This window comes from Geotrypetes seraphini, chromosome 11, assembly GCF_902459505.1.
Source record: "Geotrypetes seraphini chromosome 11, aGeoSer1.1, whole genome shotgun sequence".
NCBI lineage: Eukaryota > Metazoa > Chordata > Amphibia > Gymnophiona > Dermophiidae > Geotrypetes > Geotrypetes seraphini.
The window spans coordinates 32444836-32462760 of record NC_047094.1 but is presented as its reverse complement, the minus strand read 5'-3'; the positions used below and the strand labels follow the sequence as shown (position 1 = coordinate 32462760).

General features: G+C 41.8%; 1 protein-coding gene across 3 annotated transcripts in view; it reads right to left on the bottom strand.

The window, feature by feature from the left end:
• SNX29 (sorting nexin 29) overlaps nt 1-17925 on the bottom strand; it is a 407218-nt gene that overhangs the window by 296845 nt on the left and 92448 nt on the right. For all 3 annotated transcript variants that reach the window (XR_004536445.1, XM_033914223.1, XM_033914221.1), the window contains exons 12-13: nt 16325-16388; nt 14764-14892 (exon numbers count right to left, since the gene is read on the bottom strand). Coding sequence is in view for 2 of the 3 variants with exons in the window: in XM_033914223.1 (XP_033770114.1) it covers nt 14764-14892; nt 16325-16388 (193 nt within the window). In the remaining variant the exon portion in view is untranslated. The remainder of the gene's footprint in view (nt 1-14763; nt 14893-16324; nt 16389-17925) is intronic.

Below are 17925 nucleotides of genomic sequence, written 5' to 3'. Positions count from 1 at the left end.
ATTGGATACCAAGAGTCTTTCTGTAGCTTATATTTGAGTGAATCTTTTCAAAAAGGCAGTAAATAATCCTAATGAATAAACAGAAACAGTGTGACATGATCAAATTTTTTTGGATCTGGTTACCAACTTCAGCAGAATTCTGGATAATCTGGAGAAGATGGATATTCTGAAGTTTGGGTTCTGCAAGAGCATTACAACAGTCTATCCTGGAAATTGTGAGAGAATGGGTGAGAGTACAAAGGCCAAATTTAGAAGAGTCAGCAAATTAAGGATATAATGCTCAGTTTATAAAAACATTTTATCAGCATAAGAGATGTTGTGAGGACAGTGTGCTGTCTAATGTAACTTAGTACTTTCAATGTTTAGGCAAATGAGATTGGGGTGCCTGCTATTAGAACTGGTACAAAACGGAGAGGATGGGGCCAGTGTGAAAAATGAGGAAGTCCTTGGATTTTTCAGGATTCAATCTGAATTTGTGGGAATGGAGCCATGTGACAATGTGGCTCAGTGTGTACTTAAATGCATAAATTGCTATCATGTTTCCCCGAAAATAAGACCTACCCTGAAAATAAGCCCTAGTCCCGGGATTTGACGGCAGCAACTGTTCAACCCATCAATAACGCGGCAGAGTGAATTCCCTGATGGACAAGGCGAAGCAGCCTGCTTAGAGTGATGCCGGTCCAACGCTGCTTTGGATCAATATATGGCTCGCTTGTGGTCAGCAGGGAGGAAAGGATGGAGGGACAGCAGGGGTTCGGCTGCGCAGTGGGGGCAGGGGGGTGCTCAAGGGTTCTACTGTACAAGGGATGGGAGGAAGGAATGGACAGAAGCTGGGCAAGGGCTCTGCTGCACAAGGAATGGGAGGGTGGGAAGGATAGAAACCGGGCAAGGGTTATGCTGCACAGGAGGATGGGAAGGGAGGAAAGATGCTGCACATGTGGGGGAGAGAAAGAAAAGAGGAAGAATTGGGGTGAAGGAGAGGAAGGGAGAGATGATCAGATGCATACCCCGAAAATAAGATCTAGTGCGTTTTTGGGGCCCAAAATTAACATAAGACACTGTCTTATTTTCGGGGAAACACGGTATAGGGTCATCAAGATTTATGCTAGCCAATATTTGGATATAGTCGTGAGATCAATTTGTTTTCTTAAAAGATCTATACATGGATTGCAACTGTGTGTGTTCACTTGTGATTTCTATATTCAGGGCAGAAATTATTAAAATTCCGATTTAAGATTTGTGGCTGTTGCTTCTGAATTGAACTTCCTGGTGCAGCTCTTTAGGTGACGTGATTGAAAGACATAAATAATATAAAGCCCTCAGAAAAAAGGTCTAGTGTGTAATCAGTGACAAACAAGACTTCATAAACAAAAGCGTACATACCCTAAAGGTCCTGATAAGAAATCACGTGGATTAATAGATCTCATGCATATTCATTGGGGAAATTCTGAAAACCCGACCAGATTACGGCCCTCGAAGACCAATATTTAACACCCTGCTCTAAATAATTGGCAACCAGTGCAGTTGTTTCAATATTGGTGTCATCGAGACACATTGATTTACTCATGTCACTACTCTAGCCACAGGATTTTGGATTATTTGCAATGCCTGGATTTTACACGTTGGCAATCCCAAATATAATATACATTGCAATAATTGATCTTACATAATACCAGGCTTTGCAAAACGTCTCGGAAGTCCTTCATATATAACAATGGTTTCAATCTCTTTAGTAAATGCAACTTAAAAAAGCTGACTGCATTACCCGCACTATTTGTTCCCTCATTGACAATCTAATATCACACCCAACAAACACAGTTTTCAAACAAAACTGTAGCAAGTTAACAGCAAAAGATTGTTAAAAACAAATCCTGTAAAAATGTTCCTAAAGATTCAGAATGAATTATTTAAAGTCCAATTAAAATAGCAGCTCCATATATGTAAAGGTTTGATTAGATGACATTTAAACAACAGAAAATCGTGTCAAGAATTTTGACTATATTAGTCAGTTTACTTTGACAAAAAATTTGTTTGTGCATGAAATACAGAAGAAAAAAGGGTAGGTCATTTCATATTCATAAATGTGAAACTCTAAACAATATATATATATATATACACACACACACAAAAAATGTTTTAGGGAAGAGATGCAACAGACTTGTATATTTTAAAGGGATCATCGGACCTCCTATAGCACAAAGCTATTTCAGGTCCCACTCCAATGATCTAAGGGCTCCTTTTATCAAGCCATGCTAGCAGGGTTAACGCGCGTGACTTTTCATCACGCGCTAACCCCTGCGCTGGCCAAAAACTACCACCTGCTCAAGAGGAGGTGGTAGCGGCTAGCGCGGCATGATAAAAGGAGACCTAAGTCTTGTAATCATTTGCAACTCAACCCAAATCAGCAAAAACTTACTGGAAACCAAACCCAAGCACAAAACTAACAGCAATCTTGTTGGTTATTTGGTTACTCAGCTTTCTTTCTTTTGATCAAATTCCATTTACCTGTTACTGAAATAGTAAGAGTTATTTAATGGGCTAGATTCACTAAGCCCACCGATCATGTTTGCGATCGTGTATCAACCCGATTTTCCTCTGACCCAATTCACTAACCTCTGTGCCGATCATCCTCCAATCCGATCTGCACATGCAAATGAGGAGGAACAGCATGCAAAGTAGAAAAGATGCGATTCACAAAACAAATTCAGGAACACTGACTGGGCTAGCCAATCCAAAAACAAGCGACTGCAGAGGACCAGCAATGATTGTTCAACCCACTGTATTTTTTGCTTGTGCAAAAACCCTGCTCTCTGCCCCAATTCTCCTGCTCTTGCCGCCCTGCTCTCTGCCCCGACTCGGTGGTTTTAACCCGCGGTGCAGCCCCGCTTTCAACCCGCAGGTTAAAACCACAAACAGCTCTGTATTTTTTTTTTTTTTTTTAAGTTTCCAGCTCTTCCTTCATGGTGAGCATGTACAGACCATCTACAGGCAAAGAAGATGGTATGCGCATGTGTCAGGATCGCTCTCCAGTGATCCGTGAAGTCGGTGGGGGGTCGTGCCTCTGATCGCCCTCATCTGAATGAGGACACGTTGAGAATTCATCAGCCTGCCACGGATCGCACACGGATCGGACACGATCGGGCAGGTTAGTGAATCTAGCCCTAAGGCTGAGCAATTTCCTTGGTTTCATCTGATATGTTTAAGGCTGTTGTTGAAGGGGTATGCTTCCTAATTCCTTCTATGATGCCTCTATTGTATTGTATTTATTATATTTCATATACCACTTGTACATGAGTATTAAGCAGTTTACAAAACCTAATACATTGGACATCACTCTCTGTCCCAAACGGGCTCACAAGCTAAACTAAAGCACCTAAGAGAAAAAGATCATCATTCATATATTCAAAGATGAGAAGGCAGAAGGAGCCCCAAAGAGATGTAGAGAGCCAGGGAAAGTGAAGCAGAGTGGTTACATTGTAGAGCAAAAGATAGAATAGTAAATCACCCAGCAAAATAAGAACAAAATAAGGTATGAATAGTCAGAGGGAGAAATTGCAGTTAGTTGTGTTACTACTGGCCTAGTTCCTTGCTGAATGTCAATTAAACCTTTGCAAAAATATTGTCAAAAAGATCTGGGGGCCATTAGAAAATTATGGTAATGAATGAACACTGTTTTCCTTTTTGATTGTTACATGTATTTTGTTGGGGGGAGGAGGGGGAAATTGGATGGTTAATATTTTCAATTAATGATTTGATTTGTGTTTATTATGGTTATATTCTTTAAAGGACTGGTGGGTGGATGGGAGGGGTTATAATTTTTACATTAATGGATTATATGTATAAGAAGTGTTGTATATCTTATTAGTAATGTAATATTATAATATTAATCACTTGTTTGTCAGTTTTAAAATGAATAAAGAATTTTGAAAAAAAAAAAATACTGTTTTCCAATTGAACAATTCATTTCTGATATAGTGCACCCAGAGCGGGTATGGTTCTGACAAATATAAAGTGGGATGTACAGTGTTAGACATTTAGGGCTCCTTTTACTAAGGTGCGCTAGCGTTTTTAGCGCACACACAAGATTAGCGCGCGCTAGCCGAAAAATTACCGCCCGCTTAAAAGGAGGCGGTAGCGGCTAGTGCGCGCGGCATTTTTGCGCACGCTAAGTGCATGCTAAAACCGCTAGCGCACCTTTGTAAAAGGAGCCCTTAGATCCACAGCTGTCAATTTCTCTCACTAGACACCAAAACGTTATTTGATAAGACTGAGTGCCCGATTTCTTTGGTGTGCTGTCCGAGTTGTAGTAATGGACTGGTTTACAAAAAAATGAAGGGATTCTGGATTTAGCGCAAGCCTTTTTTTTTTGGAGTTGCTGCTCAAGACAAGTTACATTCAGGTACAGCAGGCATTCTTCTGCCCCCCCCCCCCCAGAGGGCTTACTCAGGCAGCAAAACTAGACCACCATCTCGCCCACATATTGATAACAACGCCTGATTACAAAACCCTCCGAAGGGAAATAAAGACCCTGCTATTCAGAAACTTTGCCAAGACAAGCTAATGCCTTACCTAAGTGTCCCTTATTTCGGACTAAGTCAGAGTCTTGTAATTAGTACCTGATCCTGTAATTCTCCTGGAAATGTCCAGTTTACCTCTTTTGTAATCCACCTAAAACTGTGAGGTTAAGGCGGAGTAAAAGTCACTAATGTAATGTACAATCTAATTTTATACCCTAGGTCAGGGGTAGGGAACTCCGGTCCTCGAGAGCCGTATTCCAGTCGGATTTTCAGGATTTCCCCAATGAATATGCATGAGATCTATTTGCATGCCCTGCTTTCAATGCATATTCATTGGGGAAATCCTGAAAACCCGACTGGAATACGGCTCTCGAGGACCGGAGTTCCCTACCCCTGCCCTAGGTAATGGAAAATAAAGTGACTTACCCAAGATCACAAGGAGTCACAGTGGGTTCTGAAACAGGCTTCCCTGGTTCCCAACCCAGTGCTCTAAGCTTTAGGCTGTTCTTATTTGAAAAAGAATAAATCACTGTTGATAGCAATACCCTTTTTTTTTTATTATCCACATGTATATAAGGCTGACATTTAAAGCTGCATAATAATCAGCAGAAGACAAATGCTTTATCAGTTTATCTTCATATTTTGATTTATAAAATTTATATATTCGTACCTTTGACTCATTTCTCCTACAGCTTTGGAATATTTTATATTGATATCAGATGGGTGATTCAGACATTTGTCATGCTTGTATTCTTTTTAGGAATATCTAATGAGAATTTATGTCAAGAGTTCTACAGAGGTACTAATTTGGATTAAATTTAAAAAACATATTGTTTATATCAATAATTTAAATTGCTTTAAAGTGCTGTCCAATAATTATACACAGTGTGTCCATAAAAACTTCATATCAGAAAATGTGTTTATATGTTAAATATTGTATGGCATGATCTTTTTAGTTTAAGAACAGGCAATGTGGGAGGACCCTATATTTTTCCAATTTATATCTGTTAAAATTAAAATATTAAAAATATCAATTCAAACACAATTAGTTCATAAGAGTCTTTCTTAACACTATATGAAGGTGAAAATGTAGGAATATTACTTGAGATAATAGAGCTCATCTCTCCTTAAAAGGCCAGACAGGCTCTACTTTCCTCAACGCACTTAGTAATCATCACTTGATCCCATCTGTTCGGTCTTCTTATCTCCAGTCCTATTTCCTCTGCCTTTTGCTTTCATTCTGCCATCTGTTTTTCCCTTGCATGGCTTCATCTCCTTGCCTTCCCCACATCTATGGATTGCCACTCTGATTCTCTTACTCAGAGGTATTATTTAAAATTAAATACTACCAAAACCAAGGTTCTCTGGTTCCACACCGCCACACAATCTGCGCCTACAACCCTAACCCAGCCCTCTGCTCCACTAAACATCGAGAGGACCTCCAAAGTGCTCGGAATCCTGTTCGACTCTACACTTTCCTATGAACCCCAAATATCCATCCTCTGGAAAAAAAAAACATTCTACAGCTTAAAACAACTAAGGCTCACCTGCTTTCTAGGCCTGGCGGAATCGCCTCCATAGTTTAATGCTTTTGGAACAGTGCCATGCCCATCTCTCTTTTAAACAGAAGAAAGTTTTCCTGCTGACTTGGGACTCCTACATACAGTCCTTGTCTCCCAGTACTGAACTCTTTCTAACCAGATTTTTCCTTCCTCTTTTCTTTGCTTCCCAGATAGGCACTGATAACCCAGACGATCGACAGGAGTATGAATGGATGTGCATGGTAGTATGACTGTTGGTTTGCCTGGAGTCCGGGGGGGAGCGAGTTGGAAGGAGACTTAGCAAGGGATGGGGGTTGGAGTGGTGGGGGGCTTTGGTTCAGGATAGTTGAAAGATATAAGAGCACAGCCTTCCGCTATACGTTAAGGCTTGCACAGTGTTGAGGGGACTTTTGGGGGAGCCAACGAGAGGGGAGGGAGATGGGTTGACAAATGGGGGGTGAAAAGAGAAAATGTTGTAATTGTTGAACTGTTTGGTTTGCTCTTGTTCATTGCTTTTGTTGGCTGTTTCCTGCAATTCAACAATATAACATGATTTACACTAAAACAACTAAGGCTGATCAAGACTTATTTCTACAGCAACCACATTATAATTTTGGTTCAGATGCTGGTCCTAACCCAACTGGACTACTGTAATTCTCTCTACGTGGGCCTATCCTCCGCCTTAATGTACAAACTCCAACTGATCCAAAACACTGCTATCAGTCTGATATTCAGCTTAAAGAAATATGATCATGTCTCTGTCTACTACAGCAAAAGGAAAGAAGAAGGTCCTCGCCTCAAAATACAAACAGAAAGAGGCAAGGGAGGTGTCCTGTCAGCCAGAAGAACTATCTTTAAATTATATTTAAAATAATGGTCCCAACAAGTATGCTTATGACACAGACGTGCTGAAGAAAAATCACATAAAGGCGCACTTTTGAAGCGACATGAAACAAAATCCCATTGTTTGGGAATTTTGTTTCATGTCGCTTCGAAAGCACGCCTTTATGCGATTTTTCTCTAGCACGTCATAAGAGTACTCCGTGTCAGTGTCCCTTGAGGAAGGCGTTATTTGAAATACCGAAATTTGGATCCTTGTTGGGACCATTAGCTTCAAGACAAAGTTAGACAAGTTCCTGCTAAACCAGAATGTACACAAGTAGGGCTAGTCTCAGTTAGGGTGCTGGTCTTTGACCAGATGGCTGGTCTTTGACCAGAGTGGACTGCTGGGCACGATGGACCACTGGTCTGACCCAGCAGCAGCAATTCTTATGTTCTTAATAAAGATAGTTCTTTTGGCTGACACTTCCCTTGCCTCTTTCTCTGTCTACTACAGGACACTTCACTGGCTATCTATAAAGGCCTGAATAATGTTTAATCTGTCTTGTATGGTTCACCATGCAAGGGACACCATCGTACTGTAGCACATAATCTACCTGTTCTTCTCCTCTTTCTTTGCCTTATCCAGGATAAACAGCACCCATCAAATGCTCATCCCATCTTCCAAGGGAGTGAAGTACAAGCGAACATTCAACATTCTCTTCACCTACATCGCAACGCAAACCTGCTTTATTTGCATCAGTTCCATATCTATGGGATTCTCTGCCAAATGAATTACATACTCAAAATTTAGAGCCTCTTTAAAATTCGGATTGGAATTTTCTTTTTAATCTTAGTGATCTTCGATTTTTAATATGATTTTTCAACCTTTAATTTTTGATTTCTGGCAACATACTATGCTGCGATTAACAAATAAGTAACTAAATTTTTTTTCTATCTTTCTTTCTTCTCTTATTATCTGTCCTATAAATATTGGTGTTCTTTTCCTTTTAATTTGTTGTACACCACACTGTTGTAACAAAGAGCGGTATATAAATATTAATAAACAAATATATTGTACATTTTTCCCATGCTGTTTCATGGGCCTCTTATCCTGTAAATTGCCTTGAACCTTATAAGAGCAAAGAAAAGATAAGAGAATTAGAGGTGGGACACAGAGAGGAGATCATAGATGGATCTAATCAGAATTTCTTAATTGCTCATTTCTAGTACAAGATCAGCCCTCAGGGACACCTAGCTAGCCACACTGCTGGAATTTTTTTTAAAGCTCAGGAGCCATCCCCCGCGTAGCTACTACATCCCTGATTTAGTCATGAGTTTGAGCGCAGGCTATGTGGGCTCCTTCCCAGCTCATCCGGGACTAACAGTGGACCGACTATGTGGCCCTCACCCCTTTCGCAGTTTCCGGGGTTCAGTCCAACCTTGATCCAACCGGAAGCCAGAAGACCAGGTTCATCCAGTGACTCTGTAAGGCAGATTCCTTCTCCCATTGATTCTAGCTGAAATTTTATGCTGAAGCAGGCAGGCACCACATAGCACAGTGAGTAAGGCTAATTAAGCCTTTGGGGAAAACTGGGGAGAAAGGTTTATTAAAAGTTGAATTTGAGGGTTTCTGACCCTAGAGCCCAGGTCCCCTACCTCCAAACCCCCTGTAATTTTTCCTCCTTCATGGAGGTCTCCATGGGCTGTTTTTGGCACATTTTTCTCATGGCAGCCATCTTGGATTTTAAACGCTTGAGGATGAAAGAATCTGTTCAGTCTGTTGGCTAGAATGTTCTGTTTGCCTACTAGATAAGACAGCCTTGCGAAAGATGCTTTGCAGAATTGCCCAATTCCAGATCTTGATAGCTTCTTGGCAAAGCAGACGAGACCAGTACTCCCCTTGTTTGTTTATATAGTACATCGCTACTTGGTTGTCTGTCTGGATCATTATTACTTGTGAGTAGGCGATCCTGAAATGTGTGACGAGCATTGTGAATCATTCGTAGCTCCAGAAGATTAATGTGTAAAGATTTTTCCTGCATACTGTAGGTGCCTTGAGTGTGTAGGCCATCTAGATGGGCTCCCCATCCTAGCTTGGAGAAATCTGTTGTTAATATCTTCTGATGCGGAGGAACATGGAAGAGTAGGCCCCCTGGAGAAATTTGTTTGCAGGAATCACCAACAAAGAGCTTAGCGAAGAGGGGAGGTGACCTGTATTTCTTGGAATATGTGGTCTGTGGCTTGAGACCACTATGGAACCCAGAGGTGAAGGCGTGCAAATGGTTTTATATGCCCTGTAGATGTTCCCTGAGGTGAAGGCGTGAAAATAGTGTTACATGAACTGTAGACGTTCCCTAAGGTGAAGGCGTGCAAATGGTGTTACATGAATTGTAGATGCCATATGCCCTAGAAGTTGTAGCATTTGTTTTGCAGTGAAAGTAGGAAGAATGGACACGGCCTTGCATAGATGAAGGAGTATCCTGTCTTTGTTGAGGTAGGTAAGCACAAGTCTTGAGATGTGTCCAGTAAAGCCCCAATGAATTCTAGATTTTGGGTTGATTGGAAATGAAACTTCTGTTAATTGACTGCAAACCCTAGAAGTTCTAGAAGACGTATGGCTGAATTGATAGTTGTATGAGCAGCTTGAGGTGACAATTCCTTGACTAACCAATCATCGATAAAAGGGAACACTTGGAAGCTGTAGGAGCGGAGTGTTGCAGCTACTACAGCTAAACATTTCATGAACATTCTGGGTGCTGATGCTAGACTGATTGGAAGTACCCTGTATTGGAAGTGATGTGTTCCTATTAGAAAACGAAGATACTTTCTGTGGGCTGGAAGTATTGGAATATTTATGTATGCCTCTTTGAGATTCAGAGAACAAAGTCAATTGTCCTTCTCTTAACAGAAAAAGTAGGGTTCCCAAAGAGACCATCTGGAATTTCTCCTTCACGTAGAAGTATGTTTGCAACCCAAACTAATAAGAGATGGTACAAGTACTACAGTATGGTGATTGGTAGGACACCAAATGAGGTAACAGAAGTTTGTTAAACACCAAATAAAAAACCTCTTCCATTTAAAAGTTTTAAAATGCCTGGAAGATGAGTTTCTATGTAAGCATTGGGAGGCCTAGAGTGGAAACTAAATGCTGCTTAGTATCCATGGTGTCAGGGCTAGCAAGTCACAAGCTGGAAGAAAGGAACCCCTGTTCTGTGTGGTCACTGATGAAAACATTTGAATATGCAGAGGAAGAACAAGATTTGAGAAAAAGGAACCAATTTTGATGATGTTTAATAGGACAATATGTGAATCACTTTCTGGGTCTCTTTTGGAATGTGTGTAGGGATAAGGAAAGAGGACAGCCAAGACAAGTTTATAGCCAGAACATCCCTTGCCAGATAATCCAGAGATGTTTGCACTGAACAGAACAGTGGCTTTCCATTAATGCTGCTTGTGAAGAGATCTATTTGATGGTTTCCTCAGGCATGAAATATGTCTCTGGATCAGCAAAAATTCTGAAGAACTTGTCTGGTTGAGGGAGGGCAGGGCACCCTCCTCTTCTCTCCTGTACCATGCAGACTGCCTGATAGGGAGGAGCTGTAGCAAAACATTTCTACTACCCTGAAGTCTGAAAAGAAGTGGTGGAATTGAATTCTAGGCTGTTCCCCAAAAATAAGTCCCATGCATACCGCACAACCCAAGCTCTGCCCAAATGCTGACCCTAAGAGTGCATACACATATACCACTTTTGTTGGCACATGGAATTCTACATGCATGTATACCCATGTAATTTTAAAACATACTGCAGAACATCCAAAAATTTATATCACACTCGAGAAATGGGCAGCGACATGGTAAATGAGGTTCAACGTGGATAAGCGTAAGGTGATGCATGTTGGTAACAAAAACTTCATACATGAATACAGGATGTCCGGGGCGGTACTTGGAGAGACCTCCCAGGAAAGAGACTTGGGAGTACTGGTCAACAAGTCGATGAAGCCATCCGCGCAATGTGCAGCGGCGATGGCGAAAAGGGCGAACAAAATGCTAGGAATGATTAAGAAGGTTATCATGCCGCTGTACCGGGTCATGGTGCGCCGTCACTTGCAATACTGCGTCCAGCACTGGTCACCATATATGAAGAGGACACAGTACTACTCAAAAGGGTCCAGAGAAGAGTGACTAAAATGGTTAAGGGGCTGGAGGAGTTTCCGTACAGTGAGAAATTAGAGAAACTTGGCCTCTTCTCCCTTGAAAAGAGGAGATTGAGAGGAGACATGATCGAAACATTCAAGATACTGAAGGGAATAGACTTAGTAGATAAAGACAGGTTGTTCACCCTCTCCAAGGTAGGGAGAACGAGAGGGCACTCTCTAAAGTTAAAAGGGGATAGATTCCGTACAAACGTAAGGAAGTTCTTCTTCACCCAGAGTGCTAGAAAACTGGAACACTCTTCTGGAGTGGAACACTCTTCTGGAGCAGGAACCTACACCCTCCAGGGTAGGTTCCTGCTAAACCAGAACGTACGCTTGTGAGGCTGGACTCATTTAGAGCACTGGTCTTTGACCCAAGGGCCACTGCGTGAGCGGACTGCTGGGCACGATGGACCACTGGTCTGACCCAGCAGCACCAATTCTTATGTTCTAACAAAAATGTTTGCTGAACATGGACTCCAAATTCCATCAAACCACACTCCCTTACATCTGTGTGCCATGACATATGCATATATGTAGCACCAGTTCTAAAATTTCTACTTATATGTGCATGCCAATTTAAACTAAACTAAACTAAACCTTGGGTTTGTATACCGAGCCATCTCCGCAGCGCAGAGCTCGGTACGGTTTACAGAGTTAAGAGGAAAGGAACTACAATGAGGGGATATAGGAGAGGGACTAAGGAGCTAGAGAGGGACAGGATACTGGAGAACGGGAGGTGATTAGATTTTTGAAAAGAGCCAAATTTTCAAGTGTTTGCGGAAGGATTGGAAGGAGCTTGAATTTCTGAGCGGGGATGAGAGGTTGTTCCAGAGTTCTGTGGTTCTAAAGGGGAGGGATGCTCTAAGTTTTCCTGCGCGGGATATACCTTTTATAGAGGGGAATGATAGTTTCAGTTTTTGGGAGGGTCTGGTGGAGTGTGGGTTTGAGGAATTCCAAAAGAGTGGGATAACGGGAGGAAGGACGCCATGTAGGATCTTGAAGGCTAAGCAGGCACATTTAAAGAGGACTCTGGAGTATACTGGGAGCTAGTGAAGCTTGGAGAGAAGTGGGGAGACATGATCGAACTTGCCTTTTGCGAAAATAAGCTTAGCCGCGGCGTTCTGAATTAGCTGAAGTCTATGGAGTTTTTCTTAGTTAGGCTTATATAGATGGAATTGTAGTAGTCCAGTCTAGAGAGGATGGTGGATTGAACGAGGACGGCGAAGTGAGAATGATGAAAGCAGGATCTCGCTTTCCTCAACATATGAAGGCTAAAGAAGCATTTTTTTACCAAGGAGTTGAGGTGATCATTGAAGGAGAGAGAGGAGTCTATGATGATGCCTAGGACTTTGCTTGAAAACTCAAGCTGAAGAGTGGGGCCGGAAGATAGTGGGATGGAGGTGGGTAAATGATCTAATATTGGGCTGAGCCAAAGTAGTTTTGTTTTGGACTCATTCAGTTTCATTTGTACAGGTTGGGCCCAGGATTGGAGATTCGTTATACATGTGGATATGTTCTCAGCAAGGTTAGAGAGGTTCGAGTCGGTCTCGAGGAGGATGAAGATGTCATCAGCGTAGGAGTAGAGAGTTTCTAGGGGGGATAGATGAAGGAGTTTCAGAGAGGACATGTAGATGTTGAAAAGGATAGGAGAGAGGGGTGAGCCTTGCGGGACTCCACATTTCGACTTCCAGGGGGGGGGATGAGGTACCGTTTGTGTTAACGGTGTAGGAGCAGAAGCGTAGGAATTTCGAGAACCAATCTAGGACTGTGGAGCTTATGCCTATTTCGGAGAGTTGGAAGATTAGGATATCGTGGTGGACGACATTGAAAGCTGCGGAGAGGTCGAATTGTAGGAGAACAGTGAATTTGTTGTGAGAATGAAGTTGTTGCACCTTAGAGATTAGTGAGGCCAAAAGGGATTCGGTGCTGAAGTTGGGTCTGAAGCTGAATTGGTGGGGTAGGAGAATAGAGAATCTTTCTAGGTAGGATGAGAGTTGGGTGGATATGATGGATTCTAATAACTTGGTTAGGAGAGGGTTATTTGCTATTGGACGGTAATTTGATGGTATGGAGGGGTCAAGGTCGGCCTTTTTCAGTAGAGGGGTCAATGAAATATGTCCCATGTCGGGGGAGAAAAGGCCCGATGTTAGGGCAGAGTTTATAAGTTCGGTGAGGGAAGCAATGGCCTGTGTGGAGATGTTCTCGAATAGATAGGAGGGGAAAGGATCCAAGGTGCATTTGCAAGTTTTTAGTTTGAGGCAGAGTTTGGAGACTTGCGATTCGGAAATAAGCTTGAAGACGGTCCAGGATCTGTCGGCAGGAATGGGGTAGGGTTGAGGTCAATATAGGTCAGGGAATTGTAGGAGACTGTGGGTGGGAAGGAGCATCTTAGGGTGGTAACCTTTTCATTAAAGAAATTTGCAAGGGCATCGGCTGATAGAGACGGTGGGAGCAAGGATGGGTCTTTTTTTGTAGTTAGGGAGCGCCAGATGTTAAACAGCGCACTGATCTGGTTGTTGGATCTAGAGATCTTGTCTCCGAAGAAGTTCTTCCTGGCTTTTTTTAGTGTTGAATTGTAAAGTTTAATATTGACCCTCCAGGTCTGTCTATCAGAGGGGGATTTAGATTTTTTCCATTTGCGCTCCAAAGCGCGACATTTCTGTTTCAATTCTGTTTCAATTTAAACGTGTAATTTTTAATTTAGACAAGTAAACCTTCTAATATGGCTCTTTATGCATTCTGCTAGAGAGACTGGATAGAAATCTGGTTATATGTTCCCTTTGCAATTGCTAATAAAGAAATTTAAAGAAAAGAAATGAAATGAAAATTTTCAGGGAATCCAGGTATTCAACAAGGCTAAAAAGGTTTCTTTATGGATTTCCCTTTCCACCTGCAATTCATTTGCAATAAGAAGGCAGCAGGAGTTTGGTCACCCAAAGGCCACAACTATTATTTGCCTCCCCTTGAACACATATGAGCCGAAGAGTCAATGCAGCTCAGAAGAACTGACCTTTCACAGAGTGCTTCAAAAATGTCATAAATTCAAACTTAGACCTCTAAAAACAAGCAGTGAGTTTTCCTCCACGTGTAGCCACTTCACTCCACTATCTCCAATTCTAATAGCTATGTTCTGAATGAGAATGCTCAAAGTGCAATGCAGAGATTAGATCTTTGGATCTATTCTTGGGCTTCAGCACTATAGGAGTTGTTGCTTCATTTGGCAAACCCTTCTCATCAGTTAATGTTGTAGCCTAGTGGTCCTTTCACTTTAATGCTGCCTTTGGTTCTAGTCGCTCTTGGCAGTATTCTAAAGTGAATTCTTAAAGAAAACATGTTATGTTCCTCATCATATAGCAGATCCCAGGATGTCCCAGAAAGCTCAGGAAATTGTATCCATGTTGCTGCCATTATAACCAACATCCCCTATGGTAAACTGCTCATCTTCAGAAAATATTCACACTGCCAGTACTCTGCTCTGTTGTACCCCCATCCTCTGCCCCATCTATGCTTCTTGCCACACTGCTACCAGAACCACAACTTAAGTGAAATTCATATTTTTTAAATGAATATCAGCTTTCTTCCCTTGAGTTATCTGATGATAAGACTGTCCAAGTAAGGTAACATATAAAGTTTGACAACCTTGCAATCTGCTACAAGTGCCCCTGATTTTTTTTTTCAGCTCTCTACCTTGTCAATGCTTGGATCTTCACTGCATGTCGCTCCTCCTGTTCTGTCACTTGTTTTTTCAGGTTGTCTGTTTCTTGCCTGAGTGACGCAGAGTGTTCCATCTCTCCATCAAGCAGGTTTCGGAGTGATCTGAAAGAAGGAAGCACTATCTGTTAAAGTTTCTGAATTTGTTAGACCTAACAGACTGCATTCTGAATAACAAAAATAAAACGGTATGCATTCAGTCACTTCTATTGCCATTTAAACACATAAGCATTGCTACTGGGACAGAATGAAGGAATAAGCCATGGATTTCCCTACCTTAATTACTGTTTATGTATGTTTCTTCCACAAACTTGTCCAAACCATTTTTAAACCCTGCAACGCTTAATGGCTTTTACCATAATCTTCTGACAATGAATTACAGGGCTTAACAACATCGACTCCATCCAGCAGGAAAAAAGAAGACCCCCACTAGCTTGTCCCTCCTAACCCCATCAGAGTGACTGCCAAGTCTTCCCACAGGACGTCTGGTAGATTCCGTACAAACATAAGGAAGTTCTTCTTCACCCAGAGAGTGGTAGAAAGCTGGAACGCCCTTCCAGAGGCTGTTATAGGGGAAAACACCCTCCAAGGATTCAAGACAAAGTTAGACAAGTTTCTGTTGAACAAGAACGTGCGCTGGTAGGGCTAGTCTCAGTTAGGGTGCTGGTCTTAGACCAGAGGGCCACCGCGTGAGCGGACTGCTGGGCATGATGGACCATTGGTCTGACTCAGCAGTGGCAATTCTTATGTTCTTATGTATTTTGTGGATGGCAGGTTTAGTTGAATTCTGTTAAGGATTTTTCTTGATGTGAACCAAACAGTACAGAATAGTTGGATGAGAGGAGCTGCTGGCATGGAAATGACTTTTATTTGATCTTGTCAATTATCTTAAAACTTCCAAAACAAACACAGATGTGTGGAATAGTCTCTTGATGGAGGTTTCTTAGGGAGAGGAGGAGATAGTGGATGCTATAGAGGGGAAGACTGAATGGGCCATTTGGCCTTTATCTGTTTACTAGCAGTATGTACTAACACTGTTAACACCAAAGCCCATGTTGCATATTCCACTATACTACAGCATACAAAAAAAAAGGTGTATACTGTGTAGCATACAGGAGTACATTAAAGCCAAACACAATCTATGTGAGCCAGAAAGACAATCTCGGTCAGAATAAGGAACACAGAGATATAGGGCAGTACTCTCTTCCCGAGTACAGATAATTCTGGAGTAAATTTACATAGTCTCTGATCTACTTTTCTTGTTTGGTTGGTTTGGAGAGGTCCCTCATTGTTCTACAAAGATCTTTGAGGGGAAAAAATAAGAAACTTGAAGGAGGCATTAAAAAAAAACTTGCAGGACAGAGATATATATCTTATTTCTGTTAATATGCATATGCAATATATTTAAATAAATGCAAAATGAGACATACTCCTTCTAGAAACAGAATATTCTGCCTTAAATTTTAAATTCTTTGATGTTACAAGAACCCCTAAAATCCCCTTATACATGGGGGGAAAAAATGCTACACATTCTTACATATTTTGTTCTTCCAGTTCATCTTTTCTGTTCATCATGGCCACAATGGCTTGTCGCAACTCATCTGAAAAGAAATACAGAATAATAACTAGCTAACAGCACCTCTTCCATCATTTCAGAGCAAGCATTAACACAATCTAAAAAATTAACCCACCTTCATTTCTTTTATGAATTCCAAAAAATTAGGTTCTTTATATTTTTTGTGGTACTCTCATGAGCTAGATAAATGCCAACAAAATTCAAATACAGATCAAGTGCCTTTCATAAGAATGTTAATAGACATAAACCAGTGGTTCCCAAGCCCAGTCGGGTTTTCAAGATATCCCTAATGAATATGCATGAGAGAGATTTGCATACCTGTCGCTTCCATTATATGTAAATCTCTCTCATGCATATTCATTAGGGATATCTTGAAAACCCGACTGGCTGGGGGTCCCCCAGGACAGGGTTTGGGAACCACTGACATAAACTAACTGAATTCAATTATTCAAGGTATCTAGTCACACATGTCTACAATTTTACATTCAAGGCTCCTTTTATGAAGCCGCATTAGCGGCTTTAGTGCGCGTGACTTTTCATCACACGCTACCTCCGCACTAGCCGAAAAACTACTGCCTGCTCAAGAGGAGGCAGTAGCGGCTAGCGCGTCCGGCGGTTTAGCGCGCGTTAAACTGCTGACGCGGCTTCGTAAAAGGAGCCCTCAGTTTAAGAGAAAAAGCAATCCTTTACTGGCATAAGAATACCTCCACAAGTAATATGCAGACTTCTACAATAATTAGTAACTCATTCACTTCAAAGCCATTTGTTATTTGGATGTACAGCATCCAGAATAACATGTCAACGACTATAGAACCAAATAAATAATCCCCACCCCAAAATAATTTTTAATAAATTCATCTTCCAATTAAGGCCTATGGTTACAGATCCTCCTAGAACTATCACTGAAGTAAGAGAGTAATATCTGAGTTATATCTATAGTAGAGAGTTGCATGGGGACAGAAATCCCACCCATCCCCACCAGGATCCTCTCTAATCCCACCTGTCTCCACCAGGATCCTATCCATCCCCACCCGTCCCCGTCAGGATCCTCTCCGTCCCCACCCATCCCCACAAAGAGTTACCTCCATCCCTGCCCATCCCCATAAAAAGCAGCAATTACTTCTGACGGGATCATCAACTCCACAGTTTCTTTTGTGTTTGCACTGCTGTTTTCCTTGTGGAATCTCTTTGGTGGAACTCTTTTTTTTGTTTTCTGTTCAGGTAATTAACTTATAAATCCCCTCTTTTACTAAGGCTGATGTGTCCATTATATTTTATGGACGAACCCTGCTTCCACAGCCTTCCATCCCCATGGGAGTCCCGTTGGCTAGAGGGGCATCCCCGTGGGAGTCCCGTGGGCCAGAGGGGGGTCCCTGTGGGAGTCCCGTGGGTTAGGGAGGAATTCCCATGGGACCCACGGGATTCCAGCGATCCCCGTTCCCGTGCAGGCCTCTAATCTACAGCAACATCAGTAACTTGGCTAAATCTAAATTCAACTGAAAATTCTGGCACAGAAATACTGAAGTATCTCCTGCTGCTAAGGAAGGGAACATTATTGATGA